The 13915-nt window shown below is 57.2% G+C and overlaps 1 protein-coding gene across 1 annotated transcript in view; it reads left to right on the top strand.

Annotated features, from left to right (window-relative positions):
* Window positions 1-7: 7 nt before the first annotated feature.
* LOC112666684 (calcium homeostasis endoplasmic reticulum protein) overlaps window positions 8-13915 on the top strand; it is an 18605-nt gene continuing 4697 nt past the window's right edge. Inside the window, 12 exon segments of the mRNA XM_025457907.3 lie at window positions 8-167; window positions 477-650; window positions 4090-4274; window positions 5301-5438; window positions 5771-5922; window positions 7577-7688; window positions 7782-7871; window positions 9274-9526; window positions 10318-10397; window positions 10399-10494; window positions 12002-12437; window positions 13671-13909. Coding sequence (XP_025313692.1) covers window positions 143-167; window positions 477-650; window positions 4090-4274; window positions 5301-5438; window positions 5771-5922; window positions 7577-7688; window positions 7782-7871; window positions 9274-9526; window positions 10318-10397; window positions 10399-10494; window positions 12002-12437; window positions 13671-13909 — 1980 coding nt within the window. The 5' untranslated portion in view covers window positions 8-142.

Consider the following 13915-nt stretch of genomic DNA (forward strand, 5'->3'; position numbering starts at 1 on the left):
GGCGACGGCCGTAAGTGAAGGGCGGAAGCAGCCTGCGAGACCAGCCGTAAACGGCTCCCTCGCGCCACTTCCGGCCGGCTTCCGCAGACGGGGCTGGTGGGCGATCGTGAGGCGCCGGAGGACGTTCCCTGCGGCCGGAGCCATGGAGATGCCGCTGCCGCCCGACGGTGAGGCCCAGCCTGGGCTCGGGGACCGTTTCTCTCTCCTTGGAACCCCTTCTTGGCCCGCCCGGCCTTCCGGGGTTTCCGGGCCTAGGAGGGGGCGGGGCTCGGCCTCCCGGGCTCGCCTGCGGCCTCTCCCGCGGGTCCCCGCATCCCCGGCGCGCGTGTGGCCCCTATCGGGACCCGTACAAGGGCGGCCCCTCCGGAGCCCAGCCCTAGGGACCCCGGCCCGGCGGACGGGGGCTGGGACGCCAGGGCCCCCGGATTTGGGCGGTCCTCGCTGACGCCCCGCGTGGCCTTTTCTCCGTCTTCCAGACCAGGAGCTTCGAAATGTCATCGACAAACTGGCCCAGTTCGTGGCTCGCAACGGGCCCGAGTTTGAGAAGATGACGATGGAGAAGCAGAAGGACAACCCGAAATTCTCGTTTCTGTTCGGAGGCGAGTTCTACAGTTACTACAAGTGCAAGCTGGCGCTGGAGCAGCAGCAGCGTGAGTTCTCTCCAGCTCTCAGGCCGCCCCTTGGAGCGATTCCTTTCTCTGACTCCAGTTCGGGCTCTGCCACAAACCGCCTTTTGGGCCGCATGCTCGGACTTTGAAAATGGGGCAGCTGGGCCTTCATGATCCCTTCCGCTGTTCCCAGGGCCTTGCACCGAGCGGCTGCTGGGTCCGAGTGTAATACGGAGCGAGGTTATCGATCCTCCTCCTGGGCTCCGCATCAGGGATTTCCCTATTGTTTTTGCAGATGGGATGGCTTAGGTTAGCAAAGGTAGAGCAGCTGTTTCAATGATTTCTAGGGTGGAAGTGATAGAAGCTGGACCGGGACCTTCTTAGCATGCATTGTCCAGCACTCTCTTCGAGCTGTCTGTGGGTCTAGCGAGATTATTGTGCATTTCGGGTGTTTGCAGTCCAGATCCAAAAGACTTGCTCTTTGGTTTAGTTTTTGGCCGTTCTTTATATCATTGTTCACTGAGCTGGTATCAGGATTCCAGCCCTGCCCATAAGGAGTTTAAGGTGGGTTTAGGGATCACAGCTGGCCTTTGAATGATGAATAGGCACCAGGTGGTAACGTCCCTTAGGGCAGAGCCCACATCTGTCTTGTTCCATACCGCATTTCTAGGTATATTGTTTGAAGGAGTAGGGGGCTGCCAAGTAGATGGGCATTGACAGGTGAATTGTTTCCTAGACTACAAGCTCCCTGAGGTCAGCCAGACCTTGTTTGGGTCATTGTTGTTCCATGCTACGTGGTACTTAGATGTTCAATAAAAAGTTTGTGAGAAACAGCAAGGTGTGGTGGCTTGAATAAATACAGTGTGTTTAGGGAGCATTAAGAGAAATCATGAGAGGCCCAGCATGGCTGGAGCATGGAACGTGTGTAGAGGAGGGAAGGGTTTGATCTGGAGTGGTAAATGCCAGGAGTGAAGTTCAGATTTTCTCCCTCAGTCTAGGGGTTCATCTGGTGCCCAGTTAAGTTTGAGATGGGGATGGGGGAAATTTGCCTAAAATTGTAGGCAAATTGTTGTATGCACTTAAGTGTTTTTTGGAGCAACCATTCCTTAGCCCCAGCACATCGTTTTGAAAAGTGCTCCTGTAGGCAGTGGAAACTCAGAAGAGTTTGAAAGAAGGGAGAGTGAGTCGGGTTTGTGTGGCCCATGTAGAGGACAGGCTGGAGGGAGCATTAGTGGAGCCTGGGACCAGGGAGGTCTGCAGGTGAACGAACAAGGCAGTTGATGGTAAAATCTAAGTTAGATCAGCGGTTGAGTCAGAGGGAGTGGGCATGGGGGCAGGTGGGATTTAAGGGGTAGAATTCGTGAACTGGGGCACCAGTTGGATATTGATGAGGGTGGCATAACCGGGCAGAAGAGGTCAGTGCTTCAGCTCATGTGACCATGAGTTGAGATGCTTTTTTTCCCTGCAAGGGGAGCCCGTTCCCTCTCTGGAAGGTCAGAAATCAGGAGCCACTTGGTACTATAATGGGGGGAAGGATGGGGTGCTTTTAACAGGAGAAGATGGGGGCTCAGGTAATACCTTCTGCAGGTAACAATGTCTCAGCTAAGGTTAAAGAATGTGTCAGCCTCATGGAAACACAGGAGAGGAAAGTGTTCAGGTAGGGGAAGGAGCCTTGGGAGTGGCTGGGAGTGGAAGGGGCAATAGCTCAGAGTGTTTTAAGTCTAGAGAAAGAGGGACGGTTGGAGTGGACAGAGGCCAGGGTGCAGAGGAGGGAGGGCTGGCTGGCCAAGGACTTAGGAATTTTCCTGGAAGCTTCTGGGGAGGTCTTGGAGGATTTCAGGACTGTTGTAGAGCAGGCTTAACTGCTGTGTACCTGGCCCTTCACCTTGGTAGTTTGAGAAGACTGACCTTCAACACTGTTCTAGAATGGCACTTCACAAACTGGTGAAGGACTAGCTTTTTTCATTTTTTAAAACTTCCAACTGATTGTGGAACTCAGCGGTTGAGTCAGAGGGAGTGGGCATGGGGACAGGTGGGATTTAAGGGGTAGAATTCGTGAACTGGGGCACCAGTTGGATATTGATGAGGGTGGCATAACCGGGCAGAGGAGGTCAGTGCTTCAGCTCATGTGACCATGAGTTGAGATGCTTTTTTTCCCTGCAAGCCTTGGGAGTACAAGGCTATTGAGTACAAGTGTACTATTTTGCAATAGTACACTTTTGCAAAATACAATAACGTGTGATCTGTGAAACGTCGAGTTGCTATAAGTGTGACAGAATGATCCCTTGGCATTTCTTCTATCTTTTCTGGTCCGGGTTTCACCCAGGGCTGGCCCTCAGATCACACAGGCTGTGCTGTTGAGAAGTACAGGGGGCAGGACCAGAAACAGGGAGATCAGTTCCAAGGGTGATGCAGGTGACAGCAGAGTCACAGAAGTGACGGCAGGGACACAGGCTGGAACCTGACTTGACTACACGAGGTGACTTGTTAATGCAAGGTGCAAGGGAGAAAGAAGTGCTCAGACCTCCTGGGCTTCAGGTGTGGGCATAACCTTGCCAACCTTGGGGGCTGGGAGGGCCCGTGGGGAGGTAGAGCATGTGGCAGGAGGACACATGGGCCTGTTTGAGGTGTCTTTGAAAGCCAATGGGCTGTTTGGTCCGTAATCAGATCTATAGCAGGAGGAATCCATGATGGCGATTGTAGAGGTAGGAGTGGTTGCTTGCAGTCCCTATGTCCTGCTGCTCTGTGGGCTGGCCCAGAGGAGAGGGCATAACCAGGCATCCCTGCATTCAGGGGTCTGGCAGAGAAACACCGAGGGGCCTGGGGGCGGCCACACAAGCCAAGTGAGACAAGTATTAGAGACAGGGCTTGCAGGGCTAGGGAAGGATGTCCACAGCAACCCGGGGTGGAAGAAGGGGAAGGGGGGAAGTGCAGGGCTAGACTGCCATGGGGCAAGGTAAATAGAAGCTGAAGAATTGAAGATGAGTCTCAGGTATAAAACGGTTGCCAGAGGGGCATGGAACAAAGGGAGAGATTTTAAAGATGGATAAGGAGGCGGTGGGTGGGGGACATGGATGAACGGACATACCCCTGGGGAGGGCTCTTTGTCCGCCAGCAGCCATGGTCTGGGTTCAGTATAGGCTCAGGCCTGGGGGAGGGGCAGACGGGAAGGGGCTGGGTCTCCACTTAAAGGCCATTGGGCAAGGCCAGATGGTCGGCTGGAAGAGGGGCAAGGTGACGTCATGCAGCAAAGGGTCCAGGGCTGAGGTCCTGTGAGTGGAGAGCAGGGTGGGCCTGGCAGGCAGGTCAGGAGGGCCCAAGTGCAGAGTGAGGGGGCTGCAGTCTAGCACAGGAGTCCTCTTCTGGGTGACAAGTATAGGGAGGGGCGGTCTCTGGCTTGGAGCTGCCCAAGAGGCAGCTGAGGGGACCCTGAGCCGTGGCCACCTCTTCACAGGGGCCACCTTTCCTTCTCTCCCACCAGTTATCTGCAAGCAGCAGGCCCCAGAGCTGGAGCCGGCCGCAGCCCTGCCGCCCCTGCCACAGCCCCCGCTGGCCCCTGCAGCACCGATCCCACCGGCCCAGGGAGCCCCATCCATGGACGAGCTCATCCAGCAGAGCCAGTGGAACCTGCAGCAGCAGGAGCAGCACCTGTTAGCCCTCAGACAGGTGTGGCACCTGCTCCTCCTCCTCTCCCTTCTTCCCCACCTTCCCTCTGCATCACTACATGTCAGCACTGAGGGCAGGGCTGCCACCACCTGGGATGTGTTCAGCTCGACCCCTGATGGTCCACAGGTTGCTTCTTGTTTGGTGAAATCATCCCACAAGCTCTTCGACCCACGGTCTCCCTTTGTGCTGGGATGGATGCCCACAGGTCGGGCTGCACGTTAAAAACTGTGGAACAGTGAATGCCAGGTAGCCTCTGGTGCCACTGGCTCCAGGTCCTACTAGCTAGGTTGCCCCAGGCTGTCATGGGAAAGGAACCTTTTTCTCCTGATTTGTCATTGTCTGATTTTTTGGTTGAGTACAACAGGACGAATTGTCAGAAAAACAAGGCAAATTAAAACAAAGACCTCTAAAACACCAACCCCGTTTTTATTACTAGATAAAAGATGTAAAATTACTGTCATTTTGCTGAAAACAAAAGCTCTAGAATGCTCCTCAGTTTCCGCACAGAGATAGATGGTCAGGAACTGGGTGGCCCGGCTCGGCCAGCCCTGAGCTGACGGCCCAAGCCTGCAGCAGCTCTGGGCCTCAGTCGCTTTCCATTGTGCAGATCAAGAGTGCGAGGCCCTGCATCCCATTTTAATTCCTGTTTCCCTGACTGCTTGTGCACTTGTTCTCCTTTCCCTAGACTGGCGACGGTTTGCACGTCCTCTCTGTGCTGTCGTCTGGCCGCACCCATCATTCTGTTTTTATTCTGTTTTCATTGAACTGACTTGCTGAGGTTTCTCGTTCCTCTGGGTGTTCATTTTTTCCATCTGTCGCCTTGGGGCAGTCGTCGTCTCCTGCTCCGTCCTATCTTGCTTTATTATCCTCTACCTCCACTGCCTGCTGTGATCACAGCCGTGACTATGACTGTCCCAGATGCCTGGCTGAGGCTTTGGGTATGATCTCCTGGTGAACGACCAGACAGGCTAGTCCTAGGCTGAGGTCTCTTCCCTCACGCAGTCTCCCTCCCGCTCGGCCTCCCAGGAACAGGTGACCGCAGCTGTGGCCCATGCTGTGGAGCAGCAGATGCAGAAGCTCCTGGAGGAGACCCAGTTGGACATGAATGAGTTTGACAACCTGCTGCAACCCATCATCGACACGTGTACCAAAGATGCCATCTCGGTGAGGGCAGGTGGGGGCAGGGGGAGGTGCTCCCAGGACCTGGTGCTCCTGATGAGGGGGGCGCCCGCTGCAGCCTGCCTAGGCTGGGACTGCTCTAGGGAAGCCCCGTCTGTCCCTCCCCTTCCCTCTTGACCACCGTGGGCAGGACAGCACGTGGGCAAGGTGTGCTCCCGGCTGAGCGGGAGCTGACAGGCAGGCAGGCAGGCAGCCTCGGTGTGCCGCTGGCCCCTGGGACGCCACACCCTTGGGGTGTGCCCTCAGCCTCCCGGGTCCTGCACACACTGTGGCCCCAGGGAGCCAGTCCCTGCTCACCATCAGCCTGGCTGTTTCAGGCTGGGAAGAACTGGATGTTTAGCAATGCCAAGTCCCCCCCTCACTGTGAGCTGATGGCGGGCCACCTCCGGAACCGCATCACAGCCGACGGGGCGCACTTTGAGCTGCGGCTGCACCTCATCTACCTGATCAACGATGTCCTGCACCACTGGTGAGGGCCCCGCCAGGCTCTGCCTCTCCTCTCACTCCTCGCCCTCTGCTGGGCTGCTCTTCTGCACTCAGTAGCTTGGCCTGGCCTGTCCTGGGATGTGGGGTTCACTTGTCCAGGACCACAGAGGAGGGTTGGTCTGAGCCATGAGCCCTCCTTTGGGAGGACATGCCCCCCCCACCCCCACCCCGCATCTTGGCCCCTTCCCTGGACCCTGACCCGGGCCTCCGTCCATCCCTTCACTCCTCCTCCTTGGGGCCGCCAGCTTCTGGGTGTCTCTGCGCCTGTCTGTATCGTCTGCCGGCTTCTCTTTATGACCTACACGCAGACACAGCCCAGTCACCCGACTGCTTCGGGCCCTCCCTGCTCCCCCGTGGGCTCCCTTTCTCCCCTCTGTTCCACCCTGCTGAGACCAGCCTTCCTGAGGCCAGACCAGTGTGTGTTTCCACATAGCCTCTTAGGTTCCTTATGATAAAGGTTCATTTAAAAAAAAACCACGCACCTGGGCCAGAACAGGTCCAGCAGGGGGCCGGCAGAAGCACATGTCGCTGGCGAAGCTAGTGCTTAGCTATCTAGACTGGCTGCCAAGTTTGGCTTTGAGCTTGGCCTGCCTGAAGGGGATGGCTCCCCTGAGAGCAGCAGAAAGTGACTCTGCCTTTTCCCTGCCCCTTTCTCCATCTTGCCCCATCTCCTGCTACGCACACGTGCAGCCTGGGTCCTCACCCTCTGCTCTCTGTTTCCCTGTGCCACATAGGTGGCTCCCTTGCCACTTGGCTGCTCCTCACCCTGCCCCTCCCTTATTTTTCTGCTGTTGGGAATAGGCAGCTGCTCAGAACCTTTTCTGCTCTCCTGCTGCCACCAGCCACTCTGCTGACCAGGGCAGCTCTGCAGAGACCCGGCCCCGTTTCTGGCATTTGTCCAGCCACACTCCTCTTGCTCGGCTCTATGCAGAAGCCCAGTGCCGCTCACCCTGTGCTCGGCCCCTCCTCTCCCCGTCCTGGTTCCCAGCCTTGCACTCACTGCTGTCTCTGAGCACCCTCTGGTGGACTTGGTGCTGGGAGGGCTTCAGGCTACTCACCTTTTGCCTCCCTCCTGTCAGAGGCAGCACATGTGCTGTCGGGCTCTGCCGCCTTACGCACGGCCATGGGGGCCACGGCCTCTGCACCCCCTTACACACACAGCCACCCCGGGAGGATGTGAGGGCAGGCTGCCTCACGTCCCTAGACGCCTGGCTTGCCCCACACACTCCCCCACCTCCTGAAAGGCGGGGATTGAGCTGTGGTTTCATTGTGCATAGGAGGGTGACAGGGCTGAGTGAGGCCACATGGACAGCTGGGGCTCCTCAGGCCTTGGGTCTGTGCGTCCTTGTGCCACCCCGGGAGGGAAGGGTTATTTTACGGATCAGAAGACCAGGGTGACAGCCCTTTCTCTGAAGGTCCCCAGGCTGTTCTTTCCCTTCTCCCACTTGCTATCTACCTGTCACTCGGGCCCAGGCGCCAGCACAGGTCTTGTGGGGAGCCCAGCCCTCGTCCCAGCCGGGTTGGGGGCCCGTGTCCCGAGAAGGCAGAGGGTGCTGTGGCTGGAGCCGCAATGGTAACGGGCGCGTGGCCGGGTCCCGCCCCAGGGCCCTGACGCGCGGAAGGTCTCTCCCTCACAGCCAGCGCAAGCAGGCCAGGGAGCTGCTGGCCGCCCTGCAGAAAGTCGTGGTGCCCATCTATTGCACCAGCTTCTTGGCCGTGGAGGAGGACAAGCAGCAAAAGATCGCACGGGTACATGGGGCAGCCAGGAGAGACGGAGGGCAGAGTGGGGGTGGGGATTGCTGGTTTTCCTTCTGACACGGCCTCTCCTTCCTCCGCACCCAGCTCCTGCAGCTCTGGGAGAAAAACGGCTACTTCGACGACTCCATCATCCAGCAGCTGCAGAGCCCAGCCCTGGGGCTCGGCCAGTACCAGGTGAATACCTTCCCCACCCACACAGCACCGAGAAGGTGGGGGGCTATCCCCAGAGAGTGGGGCAGTTGCATTCCAGCACGTTCCCAGAAGTCAGGTGGCCAACAGCCCCTGCCTGGGGTGGCACCTGCCGGTGGGGTGGTGATTTCGGAGGCCAGGTAGCATTTTGCACACGGGACTCCCACACGTGTCTCTGGAATGATGGTGAGAGCGGGAGGCTAGGGTCTGAGCAGCAGCCTGTGGGCGGGGCTCCTGCTCTCTCCACAGTGACCAGCGAGCCCCTTCCAGGTGAGCCCGCCTGACTATTTTCCTGGTGCTCTTGTGGTCGGGTGGCCCTATTCAGGCCCTGCTCATGGCAGTGGCTTTGGCCTGTCGGCCCTGGTCCTTTGGGCTTGCTTCTGCATGATGGAAGCATAAAGCAGCCTGGACGTCACCTAGGCTGTCATGGCCACATTGTGCATTAGTCACGTCCTCTGTGTGGGTTTGTCTTCTCTCTGGGGAGGCATCTGCTCAGATGATGGTGGCGCAGGGCAGAGAGGGAGGGCCAGCCAGGTCTCCTTGGTCACTTCTGCTGTGACACCAGCCTGGCTGCCCCGTCTACAGCTGCTGGAATAAAGGCAGAGCTCACACCCCCTCTTCTCAGGCCGGAAGCTGTGGTTTTGGAAAAGAGGAGGTTGAATTTCAGAAGCTGTGCTGTCCATTTCCTCTGCGACGGCCTGGAGGCTACCCGCACAGGGGGGAAGCTTTCATACTCCCACAAAGGCATATGAGGAACGTGCATGTCCAGTTGTGAATTTTTTTATCTTTTTCATTGTTAGAGCAGGCTTATCACACCCTATCGCAGCGGCGTTAGCTGTTCCCGTCCCTCCCGAAGCTGGTGGCCGCAGCTCGTGTTTACTCAGCCACGCTAGTCACTTTATGTGGTGTTTCACTGGGTTGTCCCCACAAATCCTTGAAGGGAGGTCCTGTTATTGTTTTACAGAGGAGGAAACGGAGGCTCAGGGAGGTTATGACTTGCTTAGAACCCCGTAGCAAGTGAGCACCATGGCCCGTGCCTGCGGCTTAGACCATTTGTCTGAGTCGTATCTCTGATAGTCGTGTGATAGGACAGGGCATGGCTCCTTCCTGTTGTTAGGGAATCACACACCTCACTGCAGCCAGCGCTCTGGTCACTCGTTTTGGCAAGATTTATACACTCTGTGCTTGACAAGACCATGTTAATTGTTTTACATGACAGTCACGTGGCCACCTGCTCCGGGCTCTTGCGCCTCAGCACCTGAGGCCCTGTCCTGAATTCCCGGGGCTTTCCTGGCCCTGTCCCTGGGTTCTGCCAGAAGGGATGGGCCCTGAAGTGATCCCCAGGCTTCCATCCTGAGTGCCAGCTGCTCCCCCCTCTCTCTGCCAGGCTACGCTCATCAACGAGTATTCCTCGGTGGTCCAGCCAGTGCAGCTGGCCTTCCAGCAGCAGATCCAGACCCTTAAGACGCAGCACGAGGAGTTTGTCAACAGCCTGGCCCAGCAGCAGCAACAACAGCAGCAGCAGCAACAACAAATTCAAATGCCACAAATGGAGGCTGAGGTCAAGGCCACCCCGCCGCCGCCCGCCCCGCCTCCGGCCCCCACGCCTACCCCTGCCATCCCACCAACCACCCAGCCTGGTATGGGGACTCCTTCGGCACCCCTTCCGTGGGGTGGGGTGGTCTAAGAAGGCAGCTTCGTTCCCCAGAGAAGGGCTCTGGTTCTGTGGACCAGATCCTAAGGCCGGATTCTGACCTGTTTGCAAACACCAGGCCCAGGGATTTCACAGGTAGATGCAACCAAACCCTTAAAGCTTGGGTGATTGCTGTACAGACTATCCCAGAGAAGACAGAGAGGAAAGCTGCCCAAATCATTTTTCAAGACCAGGGTAACTTTTACACCAGATGGACAAAGAGAAAGTTTCATGGATATCAGGCAGTGTCACTTATGAACAAAGATGCAGAAATATGCCACACCTGAAATCCAGCAAGGTGTTTTAAAACAAGAACAACAAAAAAAAAACACCATGATAAGATAGGATTTGCCCCAGGAATGTGTAAGGGTGGTTTAGCACTTAGAAGTTGCATGAAACAACAGATGAGGCGGTGAAGAAACCATCTTTCAAGTAAATGCAGAAAGGGTTTTTAAGTACAATTCTGTAAGTGATTTTGAGTGAACTAGAACAGGTACAGCAGGGTAAGGTAAGATATTTATCGTAAAGGTTTCAAAGGAGGGAGTGTGCCCCGTGTCAGGTCAGCCTCCCTGCTGTCACTTGCTTCCTGGGGGCCATCAGTTTCAGGCAGGCTCACACAGCAAGGGTTTCCCGAGAAGTAAAGGCCCAGTCTGGGTGGTTTCCTGCTGTTGCTAAACATCGTTTCACTCAGCGTCCATGGACATTTGCTTCACTGACCACCTTCCTGTCTGGCACTAGATGACAGCAAGCCTCCCATCCAAATGCCCGGCTCCTCTGAGTATGATGCCTCAGGAGGAGTCCAGGATCCTGCTGCCGCCTGGCCCCCGGGGCCCTGGGCCCCACGATCAAATCCCACCTAACAAGCCCCCATGGTTTGACCAGCCTCATCCTGTTGCTCCTTGGGGCCAACAGCAGGTATTTTCCCAAACTTGGGTGGGCCGTCTCCTGTGTGGGTCAGCAGGCTGGTGGTGGCTCGCTGGGGAAGCAGATTTTTGCAGCGGGGCCTGGGGTGGGCAGGTGGTGGGGACCAACCTGCCTCATCTTCCTGAGGGTGGAGGGGTGGGGGCAGTCTCCAGTCAGGACTTCATGCCCATCCCTGCTGCTGGCCATCCAGGCCTCTTAGGAATATAGGTCACTGTCTGTGAGAGTCACGTGGTCAAGTACAGGAGATGAGGGATTTTCCTCCCCTTTTTTAACTGGTTAAACATTGGTTAGCTAGCATGGTGCCAACATTTTGTCACCCTGGAAAGAACATCGTGCTTGCATAAAGAAAGGGAAGGTCAGACATGTAAGGCTGGCAGTGCTTTCTGGGGCAGAGATGCTGGTCACTCCCTCTGGTTCTTTGGGGTCAGAAACTTCTAGACCAGGGCAAGGGTCATCTGACTCAGCTTAGCATGACTGGGGAACCTTGGAAACATCCACTTGCCTCTGGCCACTGGATCTAATCTGACGGAGCCTTTGGGCAGAGCCCGGGCCATTCCTGGACATCCACCTTTCCCTTGATGGGGCCTAGTGGCTGCAGCGCTGCCAGGTGACTGTGGAGAGGGTGGGAGGGAGGCAGCTCCAGACCGACAAGTGGGGCTTGTGGCTTTGAGTCACCTCCCCCACCAACCTCAGCTTCAGGAGAAGAGATTTAATTTCACAAAAGACTGGGCATTCCTGTGAAGATAGCTCCCTCCTCTGCTAATTTTGAGCCATGTACTGTTGAGCATTTTATGGCTATCATCTGTGGGGTATGGGTTTACTCATACTCATCCCTGTTGTGTAGGTGTGGAAATGGGCCCTTGGTATCTCCAGGATCATTCTCCTTTCTGGGGACTAGTGGGATGGGCTCCTGACGATAAGGGTCACCTCCCTGAGGGTCTGCCCAGGGGCAAAGGTACACTTGGCCTGGCCTGCCCATTTGCTATCTTACACATTTTGAAGTAACTCCCACATTTCTTAAAAAAATTATTATTTATTTTTTGGTAGACATTTCCTGGTTTGGGCCCTTGAGAGCAGACCCGAGACAGGATTTGAGGGCCGGTAGTATGGGAGGTACCCAGAAGACCATGTAGGGCAGAGGGGAAGTGACAGGGAGGGGGCAGTCGTCAGAGCAGGCTTCTGCCGTGTGTCCCTGGGGCCTAAACCCTCCCTGCACTCTGCAGGCTCTGGGGGATACACCTCTGCCCCATCTGCCAGCTTCTGTGTCCGGCAGCCGTGCTGGGAGCGCACAGATCTCCGGCACTTGGGGCCTGCCCAGCCTCAATGTGGGCACAGGAAATTCAGCTGAGAGGCAAGTGCCCTGTCGGAGCATCTGAGCCCAGGGGTAGCCTCCGCTGCACCGGGTCAGGGCCAGGTCGCCTCCATGGTTGGAGACTAACTCTGCGGATGTGTGGCTGGTGCTGGCCAGAGGAGGTCATGTCTGCTCTTTGCCTTACAGCCTCCCGAGCAGCCCCCCTACCCACACCATCAGGGTGGGCCGCCCCACTGCCCACCCTGGAACAACAGCCACGAGGGCATGTGGGGCGAGCAGCGTGGGGACCCTGGCTGGAACGGCCAGCGCGACGCACCCTGGAACAGCCAGCCAGACCCCAACTGGAACAGCCAGTTCGAGGGCCCCTGGAACAGCCAGCACGAGCAGCCGCCGTGGGGTGGAGGCCAGCGCGAGCCCCCCTTCCGCATGCAGCGGCCGCCACACTTCCGAGGGCCCTTCCCGCCCCACCAGCAGCACCCGCAGTTCAACCAGCCGCCGCACCCCCACAACTTCAACCGCTTCCCGCCCCGCTTCATGCAGGATGACTTCCCTCCGCGGCACCCCTTCGAGCGGCCACCCTATCCTCACCGCTTCGACTATCCCCAGGGGGACTTCCCTGCCGGTGAGTGCCAGGGCGCCCTCTGCGGGGCCTGCCCTCATCCCAAAACACTTCCCTCTCCTGCCCTGAGATGGTCACAGCAGCTGCTTGCAGGGGGGCACCTGACGGGCTACCCTCCTAGTGGGCTGATGGTGCTGCTTGACGTCATTGCCGCGGGACCTGGCAGGTCCCCAGAGTCGAGGTGACAAGCAGAAAGGGTCACGGGATGGTGTGGAAGCCCAGTCTCAGCCCTTGGGAAAGTGGGGAGACAGACTGGCGGCCCTGGTCCCAGCATGTAGCCCACGCCAGCCTGGCCTAGAGTGAAGTCCTGTTGCCGCTTCCTATGGACCCTGCGAGTTGGGCACTGTGTCTGTCTGGCTGCAGAGGAGGAGGGACGAGAGCCTGATGGAAGGAGGGTCACTCCTGAGCCCCGCAGCAGACGGGGCCGGCCAGGGCAGGGTGTGCAGGACCCATGGCGCCTGTGGGCCCTCCCCACTTCCTTGTCTTCACTTTTTTCACCAGTTTTTCTCTTTTATTGTCTTGTTTCAAAGAATCTCTAGATTTAACTTTTTTTTCTTCTAAAAAAAAAAAGCAACTTATTTCTACTCTGCTGCTGCTTCTATTTTTACTTTAAAATCCATCTTTTTACTTTAAAATCCATTTACTTTAAAATTCATTACTATAAATCCAGCCAAGACCACCAAGCACATTTACCGTCAGTACACATTTCCTGGGGGTGGCTTCCCTGGTAGGGCTGCTTCCTCCCAGCTCGAGGGGCTGGATGTCAGGGGGGTGTGGGGGGGCCTTCTCTCCATCTTCACGCCATCCTCCCCCTGTGCATACCTGTGTCCTGTGCTCCTTACCAGGACGCCAGTGGGGTTGGGGTGGGGCCTGCTTTCGGGGTCTCCCTTCAAGCCAGTCACCTTGTCCAGTGCCCTGTCTCCAAATATAGTCCTGTCCATTCGGCCCATAATGCTGCTTTAATGTTTTATGATTTCCCTTGTGGGTGCAGGACAGGTCCCCCCCCCCCCCCGCCCCGAACCTGGCTCTTTGCCATCTAGTGCCATCACCCTGGGCAGCGGGAAGCAGCTGGAGAGGAGGTGCCAGGCAGGGCTGCCCAGAAGCAGGTGTTGGTGTCTCTGGCACTCACTGAAGCCTCTCCGCAGGCTCGGGTCCCCTTGCAGATCCCGACTGTGCCATCGGCAGCACCCAGCTCACAGCTCTCCAGTAGGCCTGAGAGGACTTTCTGTTTTACAGAGATGGGACCCCCTCACCACCACCCTGGCCACCGCATGCCTCATCCTGGGATCAACGAGCACCCACCCTGGGGTGGGCCCCAGCACCCCGACTTCGGCCCTCCTCCTCATGGCTTCAACGGGCAGCCCCCCCACATGCGGCGACAGGGCCCTCCCCACATCAACCATGATGACCCCAGCCTGGTCCCCAACGTGCCCTACTTCGATCTGCCTGCCGGGCTGATGGCTCCGCTTGTGAAGGTAACA

The sequence above is a fragment of the Canis lupus genome, chromosome 20 (genome assembly GCF_003254725.2).
Source record: "Canis lupus dingo isolate Sandy chromosome 20, ASM325472v2, whole genome shotgun sequence".
Classification (NCBI taxonomy): Eukaryota; Metazoa; Chordata; class Mammalia; order Carnivora; family Canidae; genus Canis; species Canis lupus.